General features: G+C 54.6%; 1 protein-coding gene across 5 annotated transcripts in view; it reads right to left on the reverse strand.

Annotated features, from left to right (window-relative positions):
• Positions 1–372: 372 nt before the first annotated feature.
• The window catches only part of SYNPO (synaptopodin), a 57,747-nt gene continuing 36,717 nt past the window's right edge, over positions 373–21,402 (reverse strand). For 4 of the 5 annotated variants that reach the window (XM_027545938.1, XM_027545937.1, XM_027545939.1 and 1 more), the window contains 2 exons: positions 8,394–10,741; positions 373–3,099 (listed from right to left, as the gene is read on the reverse strand). In XM_027545938.1, coding sequence (XP_027401739.1) covers positions 2,452–3,099; positions 8,394–10,741 — 2,996 coding nt within the window. In that variant the 3' untranslated portion in view covers positions 373–2,451. Of the gene's footprint in view, positions 3,100–8,393; positions 10,742–16,426; positions 16,607–21,402 lie in introns of those variants that run through there. The other variant, XM_027545940.1, reaches the window with a different exon arrangement.

Raw genomic sequence — 21,402 nt, forward strand, 5'->3', positions numbered from 1 at the left:
GGGCCCTGATGCAGCCTGGCCCTGACCACTGCAGTGACAGTGTCTTGTGGTCAGGGCCCAGGCAATACCACCTTGAGACATCCCCTCAACTGACTCATTCATTATACAGATAGGGATGCTGGGACCTGGAGAAGGAGTGGGTTTACCCAGGGTCACCCAGCTAGTAGGTGATAAGATGAGAACTTCAACCCAGGGACTTCGTCTGTGGCCCAGAGTGTTATCTTTGTCCCCCATCTCTCCTCAGGGTTGCTACTCTCCAAGCACCCATCCCTTGTGTATCAAACATTCTCATCCACCCCACAGCCCATGGACTGTTCCATGGTTGGGGAAAGAGAAGAGCTTTAGACGTAGCTGAAAATGACACAAGGGACAGAAGAATGCAAGAAGCATTTATTGAGGGCCAGAGCTGAATTCTACAGGAGGCAAAAGGCAGGACCAGGCAATTTCTAGTGGGTTAGAGAAGAGGACTAGGGGAGAAGGCGGTGACAGGGAGAGAACAGCCAGACAGAACTGCAGCTTCCCAAGGCTGCCTCCTGCTGGCTCTCTGTGGGAAATGCAGGTAGAAGTGGCTTTTTCTGTGCCATTGCATTAACCGTAACCTGATGGTGTCTTTTCTCTAAAAAGGGCCCTTAGCCCCAGCCTCCCATGCTACAAGGGTCCCTGAAGCAGGAGGGGACTTCAGTAATGTGATCACTCATCACTGACAAGCTGGAGCACCCTCTCAACTTCCTACCACCAGAGCCTATGTTCCCAGTCTTTAGGCCTGAGGAATCCTCTGGGATCAGTCCTTTATTCCAAAGCACCTCACCCTGATTCTCTCTCCCATCCTGACCCCAGATTGCCCTAGCCTCACTAAGGGGTTCCAGGTCTAGTATCAACTTGAGGGGTGGGGTAAGTCTACCCCTAACCCCCCAAATCACCCTCTGTCCCTCACCTTTGGCAACATCCTGGTAACCTTTCACTTACATACATACCTCTGATCCTCAGCCAATTCCAGCCCCCACCCCACACTTAGGATCCTGAAACTGATATTTTAAACCTCTAGAGGGCACCACGAGCCAGCTCTGGAAACTATAGGACTGAGGCACATTCCTCCCTGTGTCCCTTCCAGGCTTCCCAACCAGAGTCACTACAGCTTAAGGGGCAGGCTAGGGCCTGCAGCCAGGCTCCCCAGTGTTACTGGGCACCAGACACTGGCTAGCCCAGAGTGTGACAGGAAGGAGATGAGGCAGAACAGTGCCTACTCATCTGGGCACAATACAGATGCTGAGCCTGAAACTGAAGAGTGGGGGTAATTCCTAAGGAACCAGAAACACAGGCAGACTCTGGTCTAACCCCTCACTCACCCACCCAGACTCATCTGCCCAGCCAGTCCTCCACTACTACTTACTCTCCCTTCCTTCCTAATACTATGGAATGCATTTCAGGACTGGAAGAGCCCTCAGAGGTCATCTGAGCCAAATCATTCCCTACTAGAATCTCTTCTATGCATCCTTGCCATGGCTTGCATACTGCCCATAACAACTCTTTGCCTCCCTCTTTCCAAGTGGGCAACCTCAAACTCAGGGCTATCAAGTAAAGCCAGAGGATAACAGATAGCTCCAGGTCAAACTGTTTTCTCCCTAGCTCAGCTCTGAGCCCAGAGTCTGCCATGAAAGGGCCCAGAAGGGACAGATGAGTTGCAGACACCTATAGCATTCCTGGAAGCCCAAGTTCTGGGCCTGGGGGAAATATCACTTTACAACTCTCTTCTCTGGCTACAGATGTCCCAGGCAGTCTGAACTGGGACGGGGAAAACATGAGAGGGATCTGAGAGGAGGAATCTTCCTGCTTCTTCTCTCCAGAGAGGCCAGCCGGACACCTTGAGCTGGCCTGGGAGACCCTCTCTAAAGGTCATCATGGTAAAAATAGAGCCTGTCTGGGAAGGGATGGAAAACAGCTGCTCCCTGGGACTTGGTGCCAGGGAGGTGGATGGTCAAGCCAGGACTTGGACAGGCAACTCAGGCATAAGATCCTCGGAACACACCCCCTCATTTGCCAGACTCCAGAGGTCAGAGCCAGAAAGGTGGGAGAGGAGTATGGAATCCTGCAGTGCAGCAAGTTTAGGGGGCCATACATACAATGCCCTGCTTGTGTGTGTATTAATAGAAGGGGTAATTTAGAGGTTTGAGATCGCCTTGGCCAAAGCTCTGTTAAACAGATGGGAAAGCTGAGGAGCATTGGAAAGGTCTTTCCACAATGACTGAATGATAGAACAAGGGCTAGAACCCAAATTTGGATCATCACCCCACCCCCAAGCCCAGAGCTCTCCCCCGCTGACCCCTGATCTCTGGGGCTGTCAAAGTAGCCAGACCCCCTGGGGACATGGTGCTGGGATCTCCCAAGCCCGATGACACTTTTTCCCGCTCGGCCCTCCCAGGGCAGGGATGGGGTGCGGGCGGGGAAGGCTTATTAGGTGGTGCAGGAGGCCTCGGTGGGGAGGTTGCCACGCTTGAGCCTCAGGCTGCCGTTCCACCCGCGGGGACAGATGTTGTAGCCGAGGATGCCGGGTGATTTAGCCCCGGAGTCCTCGGAGTCGAGGGACACATCGGAGTCTGTGGGCGAGCGGCGGTAGGGGAAGGGCCTAGGCGGTGCAGGCAATGGGCTCCGGGGGATGGGAGCGAACGTGGCCCCGGGGGCCGCGGCTGGACCGGGACGGGAAGGCTGCGGTGAGCGCATGCGCGGCGGCGGCGGCGGCGGCGGCGGCGGCGGCGGCGGCGGCGGCGCCCTCGGCGGGGAGAAGGGCCGGAGGCTCTCGGCGCCCGCTGGCCGCGGGGAGGCGCTCTTGCGCCGGGCCGCGTTGATGATGTTTCGAGCCAGAAGCGCCTGCAGCTGGCGGCTGGGGGGCCGCACTTCCGTCTCAGATCGCAGCGGGGATACGGAGCGCTCGCTCCACGAGGGGGACATGGGCGGCGGCGGTGGCAGCGGCGGGGGGCTGCTCATGCTGCTCCCACGGCCCGGCTCCCAGGGCCCCGGGCTCACCCAGCCATCCAGACTGCTGGGGGGCCGGGATGCGCCGGGCGTCCAGGGCGGAGAGGTGGGCAAGCTCTCCCGGCGGTCCTGAAGAGAGAGCAGAGAGGTTGGGGGCAGGCGTTAGTGCTGGGCTCCTCTATACCGGGGTTTTGGACTGAAGTTAGTAGTGCCTGCAGTAAAATGCAAGTGCCCAACTTTCATCTTTCAGATGCTTGAAAGAGCCCATGCTTCTTGCCCCTGTGTGTCACAGAGAGCCGGGTGGTTTAAGATCCCTCACTTTGGAGATAGACCCCTTTGTTTAATGAATGAACTTGGTCAAATTGCTTCAGCAACAAAAACAACTGGAAGCCTCTGGGCTTCAGTTTCCTCCTCTGTGAAATGGGAGTATAATGTCAACCTGTACCACAGAGGGTTGTTGTGAGCAGTAAATAGATAACTTATGTAAAAGAATATCACAGTATGAGAAGATTTGCTAGAAGAGGTTAAGTGTGCAACAGATGTTAGTTACCATAAAGACACACTGAAAATCCTTTCAGAGTGCGTCTCTGTTGGGAAGTAGGGTGAACTGGGCAGGGTACACAGCCACAGGGGTGGGAATAAGACTTTTAATGTATTACTTTTTATATAAGTTTAAGGTTTTGAACTTATCCATAGAAGTATATCCATGGTTATACTATCTATTATGGATAGATATGGATATACTATCTATTAAAAAAATTAAAACCAAAAATATTGATCATTATTACTAAGCCTGGACTTAGGGAAAGGCCTTCTCAGTCCCAATCCCCCTGTTGTGTTGCCATGGTCACCTCCTAGTAGCTCCTTGGATCCTTGATCACGTAAGTTCCTACTGACAGATAAAACATAAAAGGAAGTTGGGTCTTTGCTCCCTTCGCTGGACCTCTTGCCAGCATGGGGTAGGGGACAGCAGATTTGGTGAGGCCAAGTTGGTGACCCTCTTTGAGGTTATAAAGCACTGGTCTGCTCTGCACAATCATACCTGCTTCCTACCTCCTTAGGGACTTTGCAGCCTACAAAGTTTGTTCTCGTCCTTCCTCTCTCATCAGATCCTCACAACAGCCTGGTGAGGTAGCCAGTATTATCACAAGCCATTTTACAGCGATGAAAATGAAGTTCAGAGGTATAAATAGCTTTGTTCTGCCCCACCAGGAAATGTATGTGTGACTGACTGCTGCTCAGAGGCTGCAGGCGGGCTTAAGTAGTTTGAACTGGTTTGAGAGTACAGATCTTGGGGACCCATGTCCAGCATGTATCTGCTAAATTAGGGGTCCCTGACCTCCGAGCCATGGACTGGTACTGGTCTGTGGCCTGTTAGGAACTAGGCCACACAGCAAGAGATGAGTGGCCAGCGAGCCAGCCTCATCTGTATTTACAGTCACCCCCTGCCCCCCATTGCTCGCATTACCCCTTGAGATCTGCCTCCTCTCAGATCAGCAGAAGCATTAGATTCTCATAAGAGTATGAACCTTACTGCCCTTGAATCATCCCAAAGCCATATCCCACTCCCACCCCTTCCCACCTGGTGGAAAAATTGTCATCCACAAAACCAGCCCTTGGTACCAAAAAGGTTGAGGACTACTATACTAAACCATCCATCTGTTTAGCCAATCAGATTCCAGCAAAAGTCAGTCCAATCAGTCTGCAATCCAATCCAAATTAACCAGCAGTCATCTCTGAGTCCAGAACTAGCTGGTCTGTTCAGTGTCTCCTACCCAGTCAAAATCTAGAACCACTCATAAGCTCCATTCTCTCATCCAATCAGTAAACTTTCACAGCCTAACCAGTCAACCTCTCAGCTAGTCAGAATCTCATTTCTCTCAATTAAAAAGAAACGGTAAATTATTTGTCTTCTCCAAACAAGGCAGCAGCTACTAGATGGGCCCAGACTCAGAAATGGAGACTTTTAACCTAAAGAGGAATGTATCACAGTCTAAAGAGTTTTCATGGGATTGGTAATATTAGGGACCTCCTGGGGACATCCAAGGCTCCAATCATCAAGTAGGAAAGTTAAAGCTCAGCATGGGCTCCACCCCTTTTATTCCAGGGTCACAGTTGTGTATATGAGCCAGAGACAGTGCGAGCTGCTGTCTGTGAGCCATCTCAGGAATCTTTCAATCAGCTGGGCTGTGGGAAGTGGGGCCAAGAGTTCATGATCCAAGCCTATCAACAAGCACTAAGGCAGAGGAACCAGGGCTTTCAGCCAGGAAAAGAGCAGGCTGAGGCAGGAGGAGCTATGATAACTGTCTGACATCTCTAAGGACTGCCTTTGCCTTTGGTGGCTTCAAGGGAAGGCTAGGGCCAGTAAGTGGAAGGAGTAACAGAACTTACTTCTCAGAATGTGTGGGTTGGAAGTTGGGGGCAGTGGCGAGCAAGGCCTCAGCTTTTGGTTTTGGGTCAAGGCCTGACCTCATCAGGACTGCCCTGGCTGGGTACTGACTGTGTGTGTGTCCGTGTGCATGTGCACCTGGGTGGGGGGAGTACATAATACAAAAATGCTGCAGGCAATCAGAATTACTCACTTTCTGAAAAAGATCTCAATTCATCATCTACCTCAGAGCTTCCTGGAAATGCACATGGGTGAAAATTCAGAAATGAGCACCCACTTAACCCAGCACCAGCCCCAAAGCAGGGCATGTGTGTGAGGTGGCCATGAATAGAGCAAAGAGGAATATCAGAGACCAAAGACAGCCAGCTAGCCCACAGCTTCTGTAATCCTCTCTTTGCGTGGAAGGGGAGACTGGGGCCTAGGGGTTGTCTAAGGTCACACAAGGAGTCAGGTGCAGATATGAGGCTGGAACCCATTTTTTCTGGCTCTCGATGGCAGTTTGTTTGGCTCCATAAGGGGAAGAAACTTATTGTATGCAGTGATGACTGGGAAGCTCCCAGATTTAGATAATGGGAGAGTGGGATGCTGAGGGAAACTAAGGGGGAAAAAAAAGTGTACATGCTCTGGCTAAAGGCACTTATAAAGATTTCAAATAAATCTGGACCATAAGGAGTGTGGGTTTTTCCCATCTACAGACTTTTTGGCCAAACTCCAAAGGAAGGAGGAAACAGAACATGTCTTCCAAGGGATTTTGGTTCCCTGAGTGCTTGACCTGGGGAAGAGAGAAGGGAGCCCTTACTTCCAAGCCAGCACACATCTGTACCCACAGCAGATCCAGACACTCAGCAGATGCAGGCAGCATGCGGACTCTCACCACAGGCTCACACACAGTAACTGGACAGTCCCACCCCACTTCCCAGGCCAGAATCGGGGAGGAGGGAGAGGGCCCAGACCACCAGCCAGTGAGCATGGAAGAAAAGAAGAAGCGAGACAGATTTGAGGCAGAGTGTATTGAGAACAGGAGAGAGAACAAAGTTGAGGGCAGAGCTCAGACAGCCTGGCCGAAGGAACTGCAGGATGGAGGGTGGGCTCTTCCATTGCTGGCCCTCGGGGGTCGAAGGGAGCAGGGGTCCGGAGCACGGCCTTCACTCTGTCCTGGGAGGGGCTTGGCATGAAGGAGCTGAGCTCACTCATGACTCCCCCACACATGCCCCCACGTTCTGGGCAGAATGAACTCACTGGGAAGGCACCCCCGGTTCCCATGGCAACGAGCGGAGAGCTCACGAAAACTGCAGGCTCAGCCCAGCACAGGCACCGCCTCCACCACCCCTTGATCCGCTGGGGAGCCCAGAAATAGGGCTAGGAAAGAGAGGGTGGGTGGCGCTCAGCCCCCGGTCTTGGGAGGCTTCCATCTGAATTCTGCCTCTTGCGTCTATATTTTCTCGCCCCCACAAAACGTGGTTTTTGGGGGCCGCAGCACATCAAAGGTGTCAGAGATGGGAAGGATCTCAGGCTACCTGACTCAAAGCCCTCACAGTATCAAGGGGGAAACTAAGACCCAAAGATACACATGGAGGCCATATTTTAGAATCCAGATCTCCTAAGTCCCAGCCTTTTCCTCCAGACCTCAAGGTCTCCTCGGTCCCCTCCCTGGGCTGCCGTGCTCCCGCCCTGGCCCTTGCTGTGCTCCCGCCCTGGCCCTTGCTGTGCTCCCATGGTCTGTCTCCAGGCAATCCTGAACCCGAGCCTAAACTTCTGATTTCCTGGCCTCCTAGCCACACCCTCCCCGGATGCCCTGACAGACATCTACTTCCCATCTAGGACATCTCTGGACACCTAGGACACCTTTGTCCTAATTTCCTTCCCCTCTCTTACCAGGGGACTCTCTTGTCACTTACAGGACCTTTCTCCCAAAGTACCAGCCTGTCCCGCTCTCTCATTTCTCACAGACTGTCACAGCTAGGAGGGCCCTCATTGTGTTTATGAGAAAGCTGAGGCCCAGGAAGGGAAAGTGACTTGACCAAAGTCACACAGCAAATGGGGGGCCGAGATGCCTCTCTCCTTGGGGCCCCTTTCTGTGGCATGTAGATGAGTTCTTTCAGCCGTGCAGATCTGGGCTGAGGGTGAAACCAAAATAGCCAATGGATCTATTTCTAGGGACCTCTCTCCCAGCTGCACACCCACCTCTGCAGAGCCTTCTCCTGGGCTCTCTCTTGGGGATCCCTGGGGACCTCCCACACCCCAGAACAGTGAGGGCAAGCCAGGTGGAACCAGGACTGAGGTCTGGGATGAACTGCATAAGCTGTCTAGAAAGCAGAGCCAGATGTTCGAAGAGGGCGTGAAGGCAGCTGAGCAGAGGGGCAGAAGAAAAGCGTCAGCCAGCAGTGGCGGGCTGAGTCCTCATCCAGCAGAACCCGGGAGAGGAGATAGTGTGGAGGCCAAGGCAGAGGTCTCTGAAGCAGCGGAGAGGAAACAGTGTCCGGAAGGCAGAGGTGGAAGAGACAGACCCGTGCAGGTGAGAATCCAGCAACAGGCAGAAAGAGGCAGGAGCCAGGGCCACGGCGAGGACAGCCCACTGGGGCGGCAGGCCCTGGGCTGGACCATCTCACCGCAAGGGCAAGCTCTGTGTGCTGCAGAAGCCCCTGTTAGGGCCCCTCTAGGCCTTTCCTCAGCAAGACGCTGGCAGCCCTACAGCTCACAAAGGCCAGGTGAAGAAGCCCCCAGTCTCACTAGGGCCGGCCAAGTGGTCCTCTCTCTGTGACCCTTCTCCCCACTGGTAGCAGACTTCAGATCTCTCAGACGTGGAGTCCAGCCACCTCGCGGGAGGGAAGGGGCTGTGATAGCTCAGAGAGGGGAGGTGACTTGCCCAAACGGCACAAACCTAGCTGGTGGCAGCGTCAGCCCTGAGTCCCCGTACTCCTGACTCAGCCCCGTGCCACTTCCTGCTCTCCATCCGGTCCCCGGACAGGGGCTCGGACAGGCAGTGGGATCCCTGCGGGGTCCGTTACTTGAAGCAGAAGGATGGCTTCCACACCTGAGCCTCGATCCCCGCATTCCGGGTGGAGAAGGAGGGCCTGGGGGCTTGCTTGGCTCGGGGAGACCATGCCCTGGAGGGTGACACAGGCGAGATATCACTGCTGTAGGTGGGGCTCACTGCGGTGGGCTGGAGGCCATCCTGGCCAGTGGTGGTGTAGGAGCGGGAGGGCCGAGGCAGGGCAGGTGACGGTGGGAGAGCCGCCTTGGGCAGGCTGGGCACCAGGTCCAGGGAGCTGGGCTTGGCAGGCGAGGCGGCTCTAGGCGAAGGCTTGGCAGGTTCTTTGATGGGTGAGAGGACGAAGAGCGAGGGCCGCAGTTGGTAGGGCGGCTGCTTGGTGGGCTCTGGACGCAGGACCCCATTCTCGGGCAGGTATCCGTGGAAGAGCGAGGCAGGTGGGGTCCGAGCCGGGCTCCGGGAGGCTACTCGGAAGGTGCCGCCAGGTGTGTTGGTGGAGTACTTCCAGGATGAAGGCAGGGACATGGTGGGTGACGGGCAGCGGGCCAGCTCAGCATGGCCCGAAGACTCGATGACATACTTCTCCATCCGGGACTGGCGGCGGGCGTAGAGCTCAGCCCCCTTCCCCGAGGCCTCCGAGAGGTTCTGGTTGGGTTTGGGCTTCGGCTTGGCCTGGATGCGCGGTGACTTGAGGCAGGAGGCCCACTCGGGGATGGTCTCCTCGGCGTCGGCAGGGCTGGCCCTGTCCCGGGGTGCGGGCTCCTGCTGGAAGTTGGAGGCCTCGGCCCCAAGGGCGAAGGGCTCCTCCTCCAGGCCTGCCTCCCCCTGGTCCCTCTGCCTGCGCTTCTCATCAGCCGTCTGTACCAGGTCCAGCAGGTCTGGATTCGGGGTCACCTTGGGCTTCTCCACGAAGGTGAACATGGATTTCCGGCTGCCCCTGCGGGCCATCGACTCCTCCAAAATGCCCGTCTTGCTGGCAGGGACTGCCTGGCCCTTTAGATGAGAAGGCTTGGAGTCGGAGCTGGGGTACAGGGCAGAATAAGATGGGGGAGACCTAACCCCGGAAGTCAGAGGGGCTGTGGACAAGGTCTCAGCATAGGTGGGTGGTGGGGTGAAGTTTCCCAGGGGGCGTCTCTCCAAGGCGGGGCTTCGCTGTGCCACGGGCCTCCTCTCCAGCATGGGGCTGTGGGATATTACGTGTCTCTGTGGCCGGGGGCTCCTGTCTGCCACACTGGGGGGCTGGGGGACGGGGGTCTTCTCCCCACGATGTCGTCTCTCTACCATGGGGCTTCGCTCCATCTGACCGGTGCTGCCCGGCGCCTGGATCCCAAAAGGCCTGGCCGTCCTATTGACCACGGATGGAGGCTTGGCCAGCGTGAGGTGGACCTCGCTGTACAGTTTGGTGGGCGTGGTGGCAGTTGTCCGCCCGGACATCTCTTGCTCTGTGGACACCACTGGGGCTCCAAGCTGGACATCAATGAGCAGGGAGCTGGACATGAAATCTGGGCCCAGGGGCCTGGAGCTGGAGATGGGAGTAACTTCTCTAGAGAAGGTGCTGGTGGCGGTAGGTGGAGCTGATACCTTATCAATTAGGAGCGTGCTGGATCTCACCTCCACGGCTGGCTCCTGGGGTTGCCCGCCAGCACACTGGGTGCTGGGTTTGAAATCTGGCACCACGTCATTAGGAGGGAGCTGCACCTCGGAAGAATTCTGTTGGACGCTGGAGAGCGGCAGGCTCTGTGGGGTGATGGCTGCCGATAGGTTCTGATTGACATCTGTGGCTGGCAGGCTGTGGTTGCCATTAGAAGCTGGCGTGACAAGCGTGGTGCCGGTTGAGGGAAGGTTTTGGTTGGCATCTGCAGCCGGGCTGTGGACCTCCTCCGGAGGTGGGGTTGGGGGACTCTGCTGGGCTTCTCTGTTCTGGGACAGGTGGAGCCCGTTGGCCGTCAGCAGGGCTGCATTCTCCTTTAGATAAACCACCAGAGGCACCTCCTCCTCCTCACTGGCCATCTTCTCCAGGTGCCGGAGCAGGCTGGCTTCCTCCGAGCAGCCCTCCATGCTGTGACTGGGGACCCCTGTGTCAGCGCTCTGGCAGGCGGGGTTTCTCGGAGGGCCTGGCTCAGGGAGCGAGGTGGAACTCAGGCTGAGCCCCGGGGCATGGCCTGTAGGGCTGGCGGGGGGCACTCTGAGGGGCTCCTGGCTAGACTTCGGTCCCCTCTGGCCGTGGCTCTCCAAGGTGAACTCGTTCACCCTCTGCCGGCGCCTGTTGAAGAGCTGGACTCCACGGGAGTTGGAGCTGGGAGGGGTGGTCAGCTGGGCAGCGATCTGCTGGCTCCTCGCCTTGGCCTCTTTTAGATCCTTCTCGGTGAGGCTAGTACTCCGGCCCAGCGCTGCGGGAGGGACAGAGGCCCAGTTAGCATATGGGATTGCAGAGCCACAGTGGTACACAGACAGATGGTCACCCATGCTGCCCAACTACAAGTGGCCTTTTCCTCTGGAATTTGATCTTTACTCACCGTTTCCTAGAACCTCCTCTCCTCATAAAGATCCCTGACCCAGCCACTATGGCCCAGCTCAAATGCCACCGTGTAAAACCTTCCTGGATTACCCTTTCGGTATTCACCGACCCCTTGTTTGGATTGCCCCTGAAGGTTGTTGACAAGGCACTTTCCCAGACTCAGCAAGTACACCTCACCCCAGCAGTCAAGGCCCTACTACATCCTGGACGTGTCTTATGCCACCCTTCTCTCTCACTGGGCTCTGCGCAGGTTGACGTTCTGGGCCTTGAAAATGACAGGTTTGCTCCTGACCCAGGGCCTTTGCGCCTGCGGTTCCCTCTACTTGGAATGGTCTTTTCCCAGGGGGATTCCATGTTCCTTCTTATCACTCAGGACTCACCTCTCTGGGGTGGGGGGGGGGTCTTCCTCTATAATCAGCCCTACCCTTTCCTAACCCATCTCTTTGTTTTCTTCATAGCGTTCAACACAATTCAGTATTATCTTCTTTATAAGTTTCCTTGTCTATTATCCATCTCCCTGCCTAGAACATAAGCTCTGAGGGGGAAATGACCTTTTTTGACTTGTTCATCCCCTAACCCTGGGCCCTAGAATAATGCCTGGCAAAAAGTGAGCACTCAGGAAGCATTACTATCTGCATGAATGAACTGGCAGGACATCTCTGCATCTTTTAGGGCCGTTTATACTTTCAAACTCAGAGTATAGCCATCTGTTAATACTAATGCTTTCCCTTTTTAGAATAGGTGATGCATTTACATGGACTAAAAAAAATTAAACACATAAAAAGGTATATGGTGAAAAAAAGTTCCTTTCCCTCCAAGTGCTCCACGTCACAAATCAGGTAGCAACCGTTAATGGTTTCTTACAAGTCCTTGAAAAAATTTCTTCCCGTTTTCATTTAAACAATCATTTAAAAATTCTCACACTTTAATGTTATAAAAGTAATAAATTGAGCTAATTTCAGCAGTGACTATACTAGAACAGCACATTACCTCATCTTATCCTCACAAGAACCCTAGAAACCCCTATTTTACAGAAATGGAAAATGAGGTCCAGAGACTTGTAAGTAACTCACCCAAGATCACACAGCAAAGGGTGGCAAGGCTCAAGTCAGAACCAGCTCTGTGTGGGCCACAGCACAGGCTCAAGCCGCCTGCTTGTCCCAGAGGTCCCTTTTGGGAATTACAGGGGACAGAGTCGGTGGAAGTCAGGGTTCAGTCTGGGGCCTGAGGTCAGGGATCAGGTGGGGTCAGGCCCTAGTAATCTGTAAATTCACCACAGGCCACCATTCCTCTTTCTATTGCCAGTGCCCAGCTGGCACAAAGTCAGTGTTCACTTTGTGTTTCTTGAGTAAGGAATGAAGAAATGGACACGTGAACAAATGGCCCCGTGCACAGATGGATGGCACAGGCTCTGGCCAGGGCTAGCAGCTCAGTCGGCGGCTGGGAAAGTTGCTCCCTTTGTCACCCCTCCCCACTGAGGAAGCTAATTAGTTCTTGAGGAATCTGACCTGGCCCTCCCTCCTACCTTGCCCTTATTAGCACTGGCCGTGACATGCTGAGTGGGTCTCCCAGGACAGTTTTCCTAGGCATCTTGCCAGCAAGGCTCAGAATTCATGGACTCTCAGAGCTGGAAGGGCCCTTACAAAGGAGCTTTTTCACTATCAGCCCCATTTTATAGATGAAGAAATCAAGGTCTGGAGATGACTCAAGGTGGAGCTCACTCCAGGGGAGGCACACACAGAGCACAATGACTGCCAACAGCCAGTTCAAGCGGCCACAGGCTCTCTGGCCCCAGCCTCCTCCTTCCCTCCTCCCATCACCACCTGGCTCCCTACCATATACACCTGTGCCCACCTGTGCAGAACAGCTATAACACAGCCTGCCCCATGTGCCCCTGATACCTGTTTTGCTCGTGGTAGGGCTCCTCTCCTGCCTAGATCACCCCATCGAAAAAAGATGACAGCTTTGAAGGTTGAGCCAGGCTGCTTCCCGGGGGGGAACTTAGGTAGGGGCAGGCCAGCCACACAGGAGGAGTTGCTCAGCTCATGCCATGTCCCTCTCCTCTGCTCTGCTTAGAAACCAGGCCTCCCGGGCCAAATCCAGGCTCTGCTATTTGCTAGCTGTGTGACCTTAGCAAGTGACTGCTCCTCTCGGAGACAGTTCCCTTAATTGAGAAGAAGGCAATAAAAGCACTGACATTAGGGATTGGAAGCTATGATGAGGTCACAGATGCCAGGGAGGTCATTGCCTTTCAGCCCAAGTAGACAGGACAGAGGCCTCATGCTTCCCTGGAATGGAGCTGGCAGTTGGTGACCCCACGTGACTCCCTGGAAGGGGTCAGAGCTGCTTCTAGCAAAAGAGATTCATTCCACAGATCATAGTCCTGAGGGGATATGACTCTCTAATGGTCACACAGCAGGGGATTCCAGAGTGATCGGCAGGCAGGGATCACTGCCCCAAGTCACAGAACCTCAGAATCTCAGGGATGGCTGTCACCGTGTCCACCGCCCCACACAATTCCTGCACCCCTGAAACCACGTCCCTGAGTGTCTAAACCTTACACACTCAACTGGCAGGGTGCTCACTAACCTAAGGATGTGCCTTCTACTAATTAATATTCTTCAGCTCTAAAGTCACTCCTTATGTTAACTCCCACCTCTTGACATGACTCTGCCCCCCACCGCCACACAGATAAAGAGCTTTCTCTTTCCAACTTACAGCCCTGCAGAGACTTCAGCCACAAGTCCCATCCCACAGGGCACAGTAAGGGTAAACATCCCTGGGCCCACCAGCAGCTCTTATGACACAGCTGCAGCCATCGTAGCGCATACTGATTGGGCTCTTACTGTGTACCCAGACATGGACTTCACACATACTATCTTATTTAATTTCTGAAACGATTCTATGAAGCACAAATTACTATCATTCACTTAAAAAAAACAAAACCTTTTTATTTATTTTTGGCTGTGCTGAATCTTTGTTGCTATGTGTGTTTTCTCTAGTTGTGGGGAGTGGGGGCTACTCTCCAGCTGTGGCATTTGGGCTCAGCAGTTGCGGCTCCCAGGCTCTAGAGCACAGACTCGGCAGTTGTAGCACATGAGCTCAGTTGCTCCTCGGCATGTGGGATCTTCCCAGATCAGGGATCAAACCTGTGTCTCCTACACTGGCAGGCAGATTCTTTACCACTGAGCCACCAGGGAAGCCCCTATGATTCACTTTTTAGTGACGAGAAAACCAAGGCTCAGAGATAATGCCCAAGGTCACAGAGCCGGAAAGCAGGGGCGGGCTGGGCTCACCCCTGGCTCTCAGGACTCTAGGGAGCACCAGGCTTTCCAGCCAGCAGTTTCCACAGTGCCAAGCTCCTAGACAGGGCCTCAGTGTGTGTATAATTCAGACCTTCCAAAGCCTCTGTGCTTCTGTTTTGTTTTTCTCTTCGCTTCTCTGTTTCAGTCCTATCCCAAGGCTGGTTCTCAGGGTCACAGGGCTAGAAAATGCTCCAGTGTCAGAGCATGAAGGGCCCTCAGGGAGAAGCTGGCCTGGGAGGCTTTAGAGAGGGAGAGGGTCAGAGAGAAGGCCATGGGCCAGGACCTGGTCTGCTGACCTCCAGCCAGCCTGGAACCCTTCCCCCCACTACTGTTCCCAGACCAGAGGAACCCAGCAGAAAAGGCCAGGGGGTGAGACAGCCCTGCCTCCGAGGGAGCTCCCGTACCCCCATCCAAGCCCGCAGTGACTCCATGGAAAAGGAATTTGGCAGGAGGCTTGGACCAGGCCCAGCCAGCAATCCAGACGACTTTTGCCACCCTGCACAAACAAAGCTGAGAGAATGGGGGGCTGGGCCAACTACAGGCACCTCAGGTCCCCCCACTGCAGGGCATCAGGGGCGGCAGCTCCACCCCAAATTCCCCAGACTAGGGAACTGCCACCCCTGGTGATGCCCCAGCCAGCTGGGTTCAAGATTGTGGTCCCCAGTGTCAGAGACACAAGAGATGGCTGTGGCCCACAGCGGGTAGTCCCCTTGTTGAGCCCCCAGTCTTCTTGCACCCGTAAAAGCCGTAACACCCCCCTCTTCTCCCAGCCTCTTCAGTGGTGATCCTTGAAAGACCGACCCTTCTGGAGATGCAGGGATGAGGGCAGAGCTGCCCCAGGGTCAGGAGACCTGGGTCTGACAGGGTTGAATCCCTAAGTGGGGAAGGGGAATAAGAAGCCCTGAGTACACCCCTAGAGTGAAGCTCGCAGTGGCTGCTGCAATGACTGAGCCCTCAGCAGCCCACTGTAATGTGCTGCGCCATGCACTTTATGCCCATCATCTCCTTCGATCCGCCCAACAATCACGAGGAATAAGTACTGTTATTCTTCCCAGTTTGCAAATGAAACTAGAGCTCAGAGAAACCTGCCCAGGGTCATATGACTTGTAAATAGCAGAGCTGGGATTCAAAACTCCCAAGCCTGGTTGCTGAATCTCATTTCTTAACCACCTTGCCTTCCGGACCCTGACTCTGGTGGGAGGGGAATGGATAGAGGCTCTAGTGCTCTCCGATGCTGATCTGCGGGCCCCTCTGTTCCCACATCTGACAGTCGGCACCCACCATGATGTTCTCTCCTCTGCATATGCAGCTGCCTAAAGTGGCTGATGCTTTCTTCCCCTTCTTCGTCTCAAGAGAAGAGCTGATAAACTCATTGTTACTAAGGGGGAAATGACTGTTAGGACATAAAAAACTAGTGGAGTGGAAAGAGCACTGTGGGGAGTCAGGAGACCTGAATTCGAGCTGTGCCCAGGCGGCGATAAGCCCTTTCTCTCACCCCATCACTTCTGTTGGCAGCTGTCTGTTCTGCTGACCATCAGGCCTCTTGACCGAGGATCCAAAGGAGGGAGGCGGGGCAGGTGAACGGAGGCCAGAGCAGAAGGTCAGGACAGGGAGAGAATTCAAGGAAATGCTTCTTCACACGGCTGCCGTCAATGGGAGTGCCTGGGCCCCAAGCAGGGTGGAGAGGGTCGGGAAGCCAGAGGTAGGAAGGGAGACTGGCTGGAGACAGCCCATTGTGGCTGCCTGGAAGTCTTGGCAATGGGACAGGTAAACAGGCTGGGTAAACTGCCCCCCTGTGGGGTCAGGAAAGAACCAATGGCTGGCCGCTGCACAACTTCAGCCTCAGCTGGGGGCAGGAAGATGAACTGGGCCTGAGTAATGGCCTGGCTACCTTGCCAGCCCCTGCCCCACATCCTCCCTACTGAAAGGAGGAAATGACACAGGCTCCTTTCCCTGGGGAGTTCTCCATCCACGCCAAAGTCCTGGTGAGCACAACCTGACTGAGTCCCGGCAGACTGCCAGGTCTCTTCTCAGAGGCGAATAATTCATACTAAGGTGAGAAGGACTGCCAGATGGGAGATGATAGGAATGAAAGTGGAGAGCCCCAGACCTAGCTCCAGCCTTGCCATCAACAGGCTGGCAGAAGTCATTGCATGCCTCTCCCTTAATGCCCCGGGGGGACCTGAGACCAGAGAAGGATGCCCTATGCCCTGAGTCACACACCCCAAACCACCGAGACTCGCTTTACTCACTCTGGCAGGGTCCTCCCTGCTGTCCTGCGCCCCCCTGGATGCCGAGCCGGCCTTGGTTCTGAAAGCCTTCTGGAAAGGCAGCCCATCAACTAGCTGACAGAGAGGAAAATCCTGCATCGACGGCAACGCAGAGGAGCTGGATCTGACTTCTCTCCTCCACAGATGACTCAGCCTAGCTCTTTATCAGGAAAACCGATTTTGCAACAGCCTTTTAAATGGCCTCTCCGCCTCCAGTCTCTCCCCCGCCAATCTACCCGCCCCAAGCTGCCAGATTCATCTTTCTCCCTCCTGACTCCACTTGTGTCGGGCCTCTCTCCTCTCCAGGACGTGGGGCGTCAAGCAGCCAGGCCTCATCCTGGCAGTCAGGGCTTGCCCGAGAGCTTGCTCACTGCTCCCTGCATCCTCAGCAAGGGTCACAGGGGGCCCAAAGGCGCGTGTTCCCCTCACCTGCCCTGTGAGTTCCAGCCTCTGCTATGGGTCTGCACAGACCCCTCCACCCAGAACACTGCTCTGTCTCCTGTCCTTTCTATAGGTTCAGTCCTCAGATCATCCAGGTTTTATCTGCACCACTTAACAACCTCATCACTTTGCATATTATTCATTTGAGTGAGAGTTCTCCTCCAGGGCATGCTCACCACATGCCCCATGCCAGGCCTTTCCTTCATTTACAGCAGCCAGGAGGACAGTGGTCCCCTCAGCTCTGCATTAGAGAAGAAATGGACTCGGAGGGGTGAAGTGACTTGCTTAACGTGGCATGGCTAGTCAGAGGCAGAGGTGGGATTCAAACCTAGGGTTGCCCAGCACCAGCCCACGACCCATCACATGGGCCGTGCTGCCTCCTCCCAACGTCTTGCTTTGCAGCAGTCAGGGTCTGCGTCTGATTTCCCCCAGAGAGCGCAAGAGCCTAGGGGCAAGGGTCTCAACTGCTTCTGCCTTGTCCCCTGCACCTTTCCTGGGGGCTTGCCGAAATGATGAAGTCGATGAGGATGCCACAGCCAAGGGAGTTGCTCCAGACACTGCCAAGCCAAAGGTGTAGCCTGTGTGCTCTCGTTGAATCCTCACGGCAACTCATAAAGGAGGCCCCCTTACTGCTGTTCTAGGGATGAACAAAACAAGACCAGAGAATCGGCAAACTCACCCCAGGTCTCCCATCCAGCCAGAGACAGGCAGAGTGGAGCTGGAGCTGGGAGGCGGACTGATTCCACGCCCGGGCCCCTCCTTCTTAAGAGCTCTGCCCACAAAGCACAGTCTCCCCACCTACTGTCCCAGGCCCAGCCCAATTGCTGCTTCCTCCAGGAAGCTCCCATCAACCCATTCAGACTCCTAGATCAATGCTCCTGCCCTGCTCCACCTGGCCCAGGGGCCTCCAAGAGGACGGGGTTTAGAGGAAACAGACTGAGAAAGCCAAGGAACCACGGCCCAAAGAGAAGGAGGCTGGGACTGGTCCAGCTCCTGTATCTCCTGCTGGCAGGGGGTTGGGATCAGGCAGCACAGGATGGGTGGGCCAAGTCAAGGGCCCCCAGGTCAGATTGGCATGGGCCTTGGTGAGCAGCTAACCCTGTAGTCCACAGGCACTAATCACTGCTGGCTGATGCTGTGCGGTCCTCCTCTGCTGAAGGCCAGGAGCCATCACCTTCTTCCACCTACTCTACTAGCTAGTAGAGGCAAGCTCAGCCCCAGATGCACAGCAAACTGGAAAGGGTTGGTTCCCAGGGAGCCAAGCTCAGACCCAGGCTCCCCCTCCCAGTCGAGCCCTGCTGAACCAGGCCTGCTCCCACCCCCAAGCCCTCTCCTTTCAGCAGCCTCCATCTTCTCTGCTCAGGGAGCCTTGAGTGTACAGAAAGGACTACAGCACCCTACATTTCCAGAGAAAACACTTGATCCAGGAGACAAACAAGTGGTGAGCGAGGGCAGAGGAGAGAGAATTTCCCCCAACCTGTGCCTCTCCCACGAGTAGAGCGGGGTCCAGTCTATCTCAGGGTCCCCAGTACCCAGCCCAGGTGTACCAAGTCGCTTCAGTCATGTCCAACTCTGTGTGACCCCATGGACTGTAGCCCTCCAGGCACCTCTGTCCATGGATTCTCCAGGCAAGAATACTGGAGTGGGTCGCCATGCGCTCTTCCAAGGGATCTTCCCAACCCAGGGATCGAACCCACATCTCGCATCTGCCTGCATTGGTGGGAGGGTTCTTTACCACTGATGCCACTGGAAAGCCCAAATATAGCCTTTCCTCTTGGTTCTGTGGCAGCCTGTAGCCATAGCTGTTCCCATCCTCTCCAGACTCAGCAGAGGTCATCACCCAGGAGGGCTCCCACAATCCAAATCCACCTCCCATTTTACTCCACCAGGCATCCCAGGAGACGAATTCTAGATTTGTCTAGGTCTCAGATTCCTTGAGATCCTAGATCCCAGATCTAGAGAGTGGTTTCTGGAGGAAGCAGGGAAAGGAAAGAGAAAGGTAGTAACAAGCCCGTAGGTGAAAAGGGAGATGAAACTCAAATGGCAGTGTTAGATCCAAGAGGCAAAATATTCCATTGAGTGCCAGGAGAACATAGAGCCTAAAAGAGAGATGAATGAGGATGAAGCAACCTGGGAAGTCTTCCTGGAGGAAGTGGCATATGCCCTCCTTCTGAAAAGATTGAGTTGTGGAAGCATTCCAAGCAATGGAGCAGCCTTATGGAGGCTGGAAAGCTCAAGACAATCCCCACCTGACTCCCCTACCCCACCTCTACTCATAACCCAAGTCAAGACAGCTGGAGAGGAAAGCACCTCTGACGGGGGATACACCCCACTCATTAGGCTTGCCCAGAGGCTGATGGTGACTGGGATGGTCCAGGTTGAGCTCCAGGGAGCTATGTACATGAGCAGGCTCATGCTCAGAGCCCAGAAGCACCATGGTATCTTCCCTGGGCCTCCGGGTGGGTTACATAACCGCCCCACTGCTGGGGCCACAGATTCAGCCGGGACCCTCCTCCGCCTCCACCTCCCCAGCCATCTGTCTGTGCTGCTTCCCTCTCATAGAGGAGGCCGCCGCACTGCCGAAAGCAAGGCCAGCACCCTGTGGTAAATTCCCCACATTCCTTCCTCACAGAAAAATAAATAAGGAGGAGAAAAAACCCTGGAGGAATGATAATGACGGCCCCAGCACGCAGCAGTCCCAGCTTGCTGCCCTGCCCGCCCTGTAGAGCAGAGCCTGTCCTGGGGACGAGGGTGGGCACGCTGCTGCCTCTCCCTAGGAGGCATCCTCACTGCAGGCCTGGGGTAGACAGCTCGCCTTTCTGCAGCTCCCCTAGCCCTGTCAACTCACTTTTGGTCTCAGGTTCACTCATATCTGCTGAGGAAGGCGCTGGGAATCTTAAGTGGTCTACCCTCTCACTGCTGTATCTATTCAGCCTGCCCGCCCTCCCTTAGACAGCCCTCCTTTACCAAATCCAACCAGAGGTGCAGCCTGTTCCCTTCCCATGTCCTGCTCAACAGAGCATCCTGTGAGGGTTGCCTTTAGTACGTCACTTCACCTCTGGGTCTCAGCTTCCTTATTAGGAAACTAGAGCTGATTATATCTGTTTTGCAGAGTCACTGCTGAGCAAATGAAATGCAGAAATTATTTCTATAGCATAAAACACTGTGCATACCTGAGGGGGATTTAAATTCAGCCTTTGCACAAACCTACCTCTGTATAATTCTCCCAGGCTAGGCTGCTGGATGTCTCCTTCCCCCTTCCAGCTATCTCTGGGTCTGGTCTCCCTCTTCTGTTCACAATCAGGCACAGTGCAACCTTTCCCTCCCCCTGACACCCCTCCCACTCCAGCATCCTCTCAGCAAAGGTGCTCTAGTGTCAACCTCTAGCTAACATGCTGTGGCAGGGGAGAATCAGGTTTGAATCCCAGGTCTGTTTCTTGCTGGATTTGAGTGCCCAGGCCCCCTTGGAGTGGCCCCCAGACCCAAGACTCCTGGGAGGGAAGGTGTGGTCGAAGCTCCCACCACTCAGTATGTAGTCCTGCAGCCCTGAGTGGGCAGAAGGCTACCAATTCCTCCCATGCCATTCGCCAGTTACTGGGTGTATCTGGCTCCCCTCCAGCCAGAGGAGAGGCTGAACCATCCAGCCCCACCCTCCCCTTGTCCTTCACACTGCAAAAGGAAAGCAGACTGGAGATCAGAAAATTTGGTTCTAGTGTCTGTTCTGTCACAGTATGGACTAGATGTTGGACTAGTTCCTGATCTTCTTTGAGCTTCATTTTGTCCATGCGTTTCAGAGAAGACATCAGACTTCTCTGATTCCCAGTGAAGTTACCCCCTTCACTGGGAAAGCAGTGATCCCCAGAGTGTGGCACCTCCATACCTTGAGTGGGAGCAAAAGGAAAAGTTATGACCAACCTAGATAGCATATCGAAAAGCAGAGACGTTACTTTGCCAACAAAGGTCCGTCTAGTCAAGGCTATGGTTTTTCCAGTGGTCATGTATGGATGTGAGAGTTGGACTGTGAAGAAGGCTGAGTGCCGAAGAATTGATGCTTTTGAACTGTGGTGTTGGAGAAGACTCTTGAGAGTCCCTTGGACTGCAAGGAGATCAGCCCTGAGATTTCTTTGGAAGGAATGATGCTAAAGCTGAAACTCCAGTACTTTGGCCACCTCATGCGAAGAGTTGACTCACTGGAAAAGACTCTGATGCTGGGAGGGATTGGGGGCAGGAAGAGAAGGGGACAACAGAGGATGAGATGGCTGGATGGCATCACTGACTCGATGGACGTGAGTCTGAGTGAACTCCGGGAGTTGGTGATGGACAGGGAGGCCTGACATGCTGCAATTCATGGGTTCGCAAAGAGTCGGACACGACTGAGCGACTGAACTGAACTGATACTTAACATCTTACTAGTTATGTAAATTTCACGCGTATATTGGAAAAGGAGTATAATAAACACATCAAAGGTATATTACTGCTTGCTGCTGCTGCTGCTAAGTCGCTTCAGTCGTGTCCGA

The sequence above is a fragment of the Bos indicus x Bos taurus genome, chromosome 7 (genome assembly GCF_003369695.1).
Source record: "Bos indicus x Bos taurus breed Angus x Brahman F1 hybrid chromosome 7, Bos_hybrid_MaternalHap_v2.0, whole genome shotgun sequence".
NCBI classification, from domain to species: Eukaryota; Metazoa; Chordata; class Mammalia; order Artiodactyla; family Bovidae; genus Bos; species Bos indicus x Bos taurus.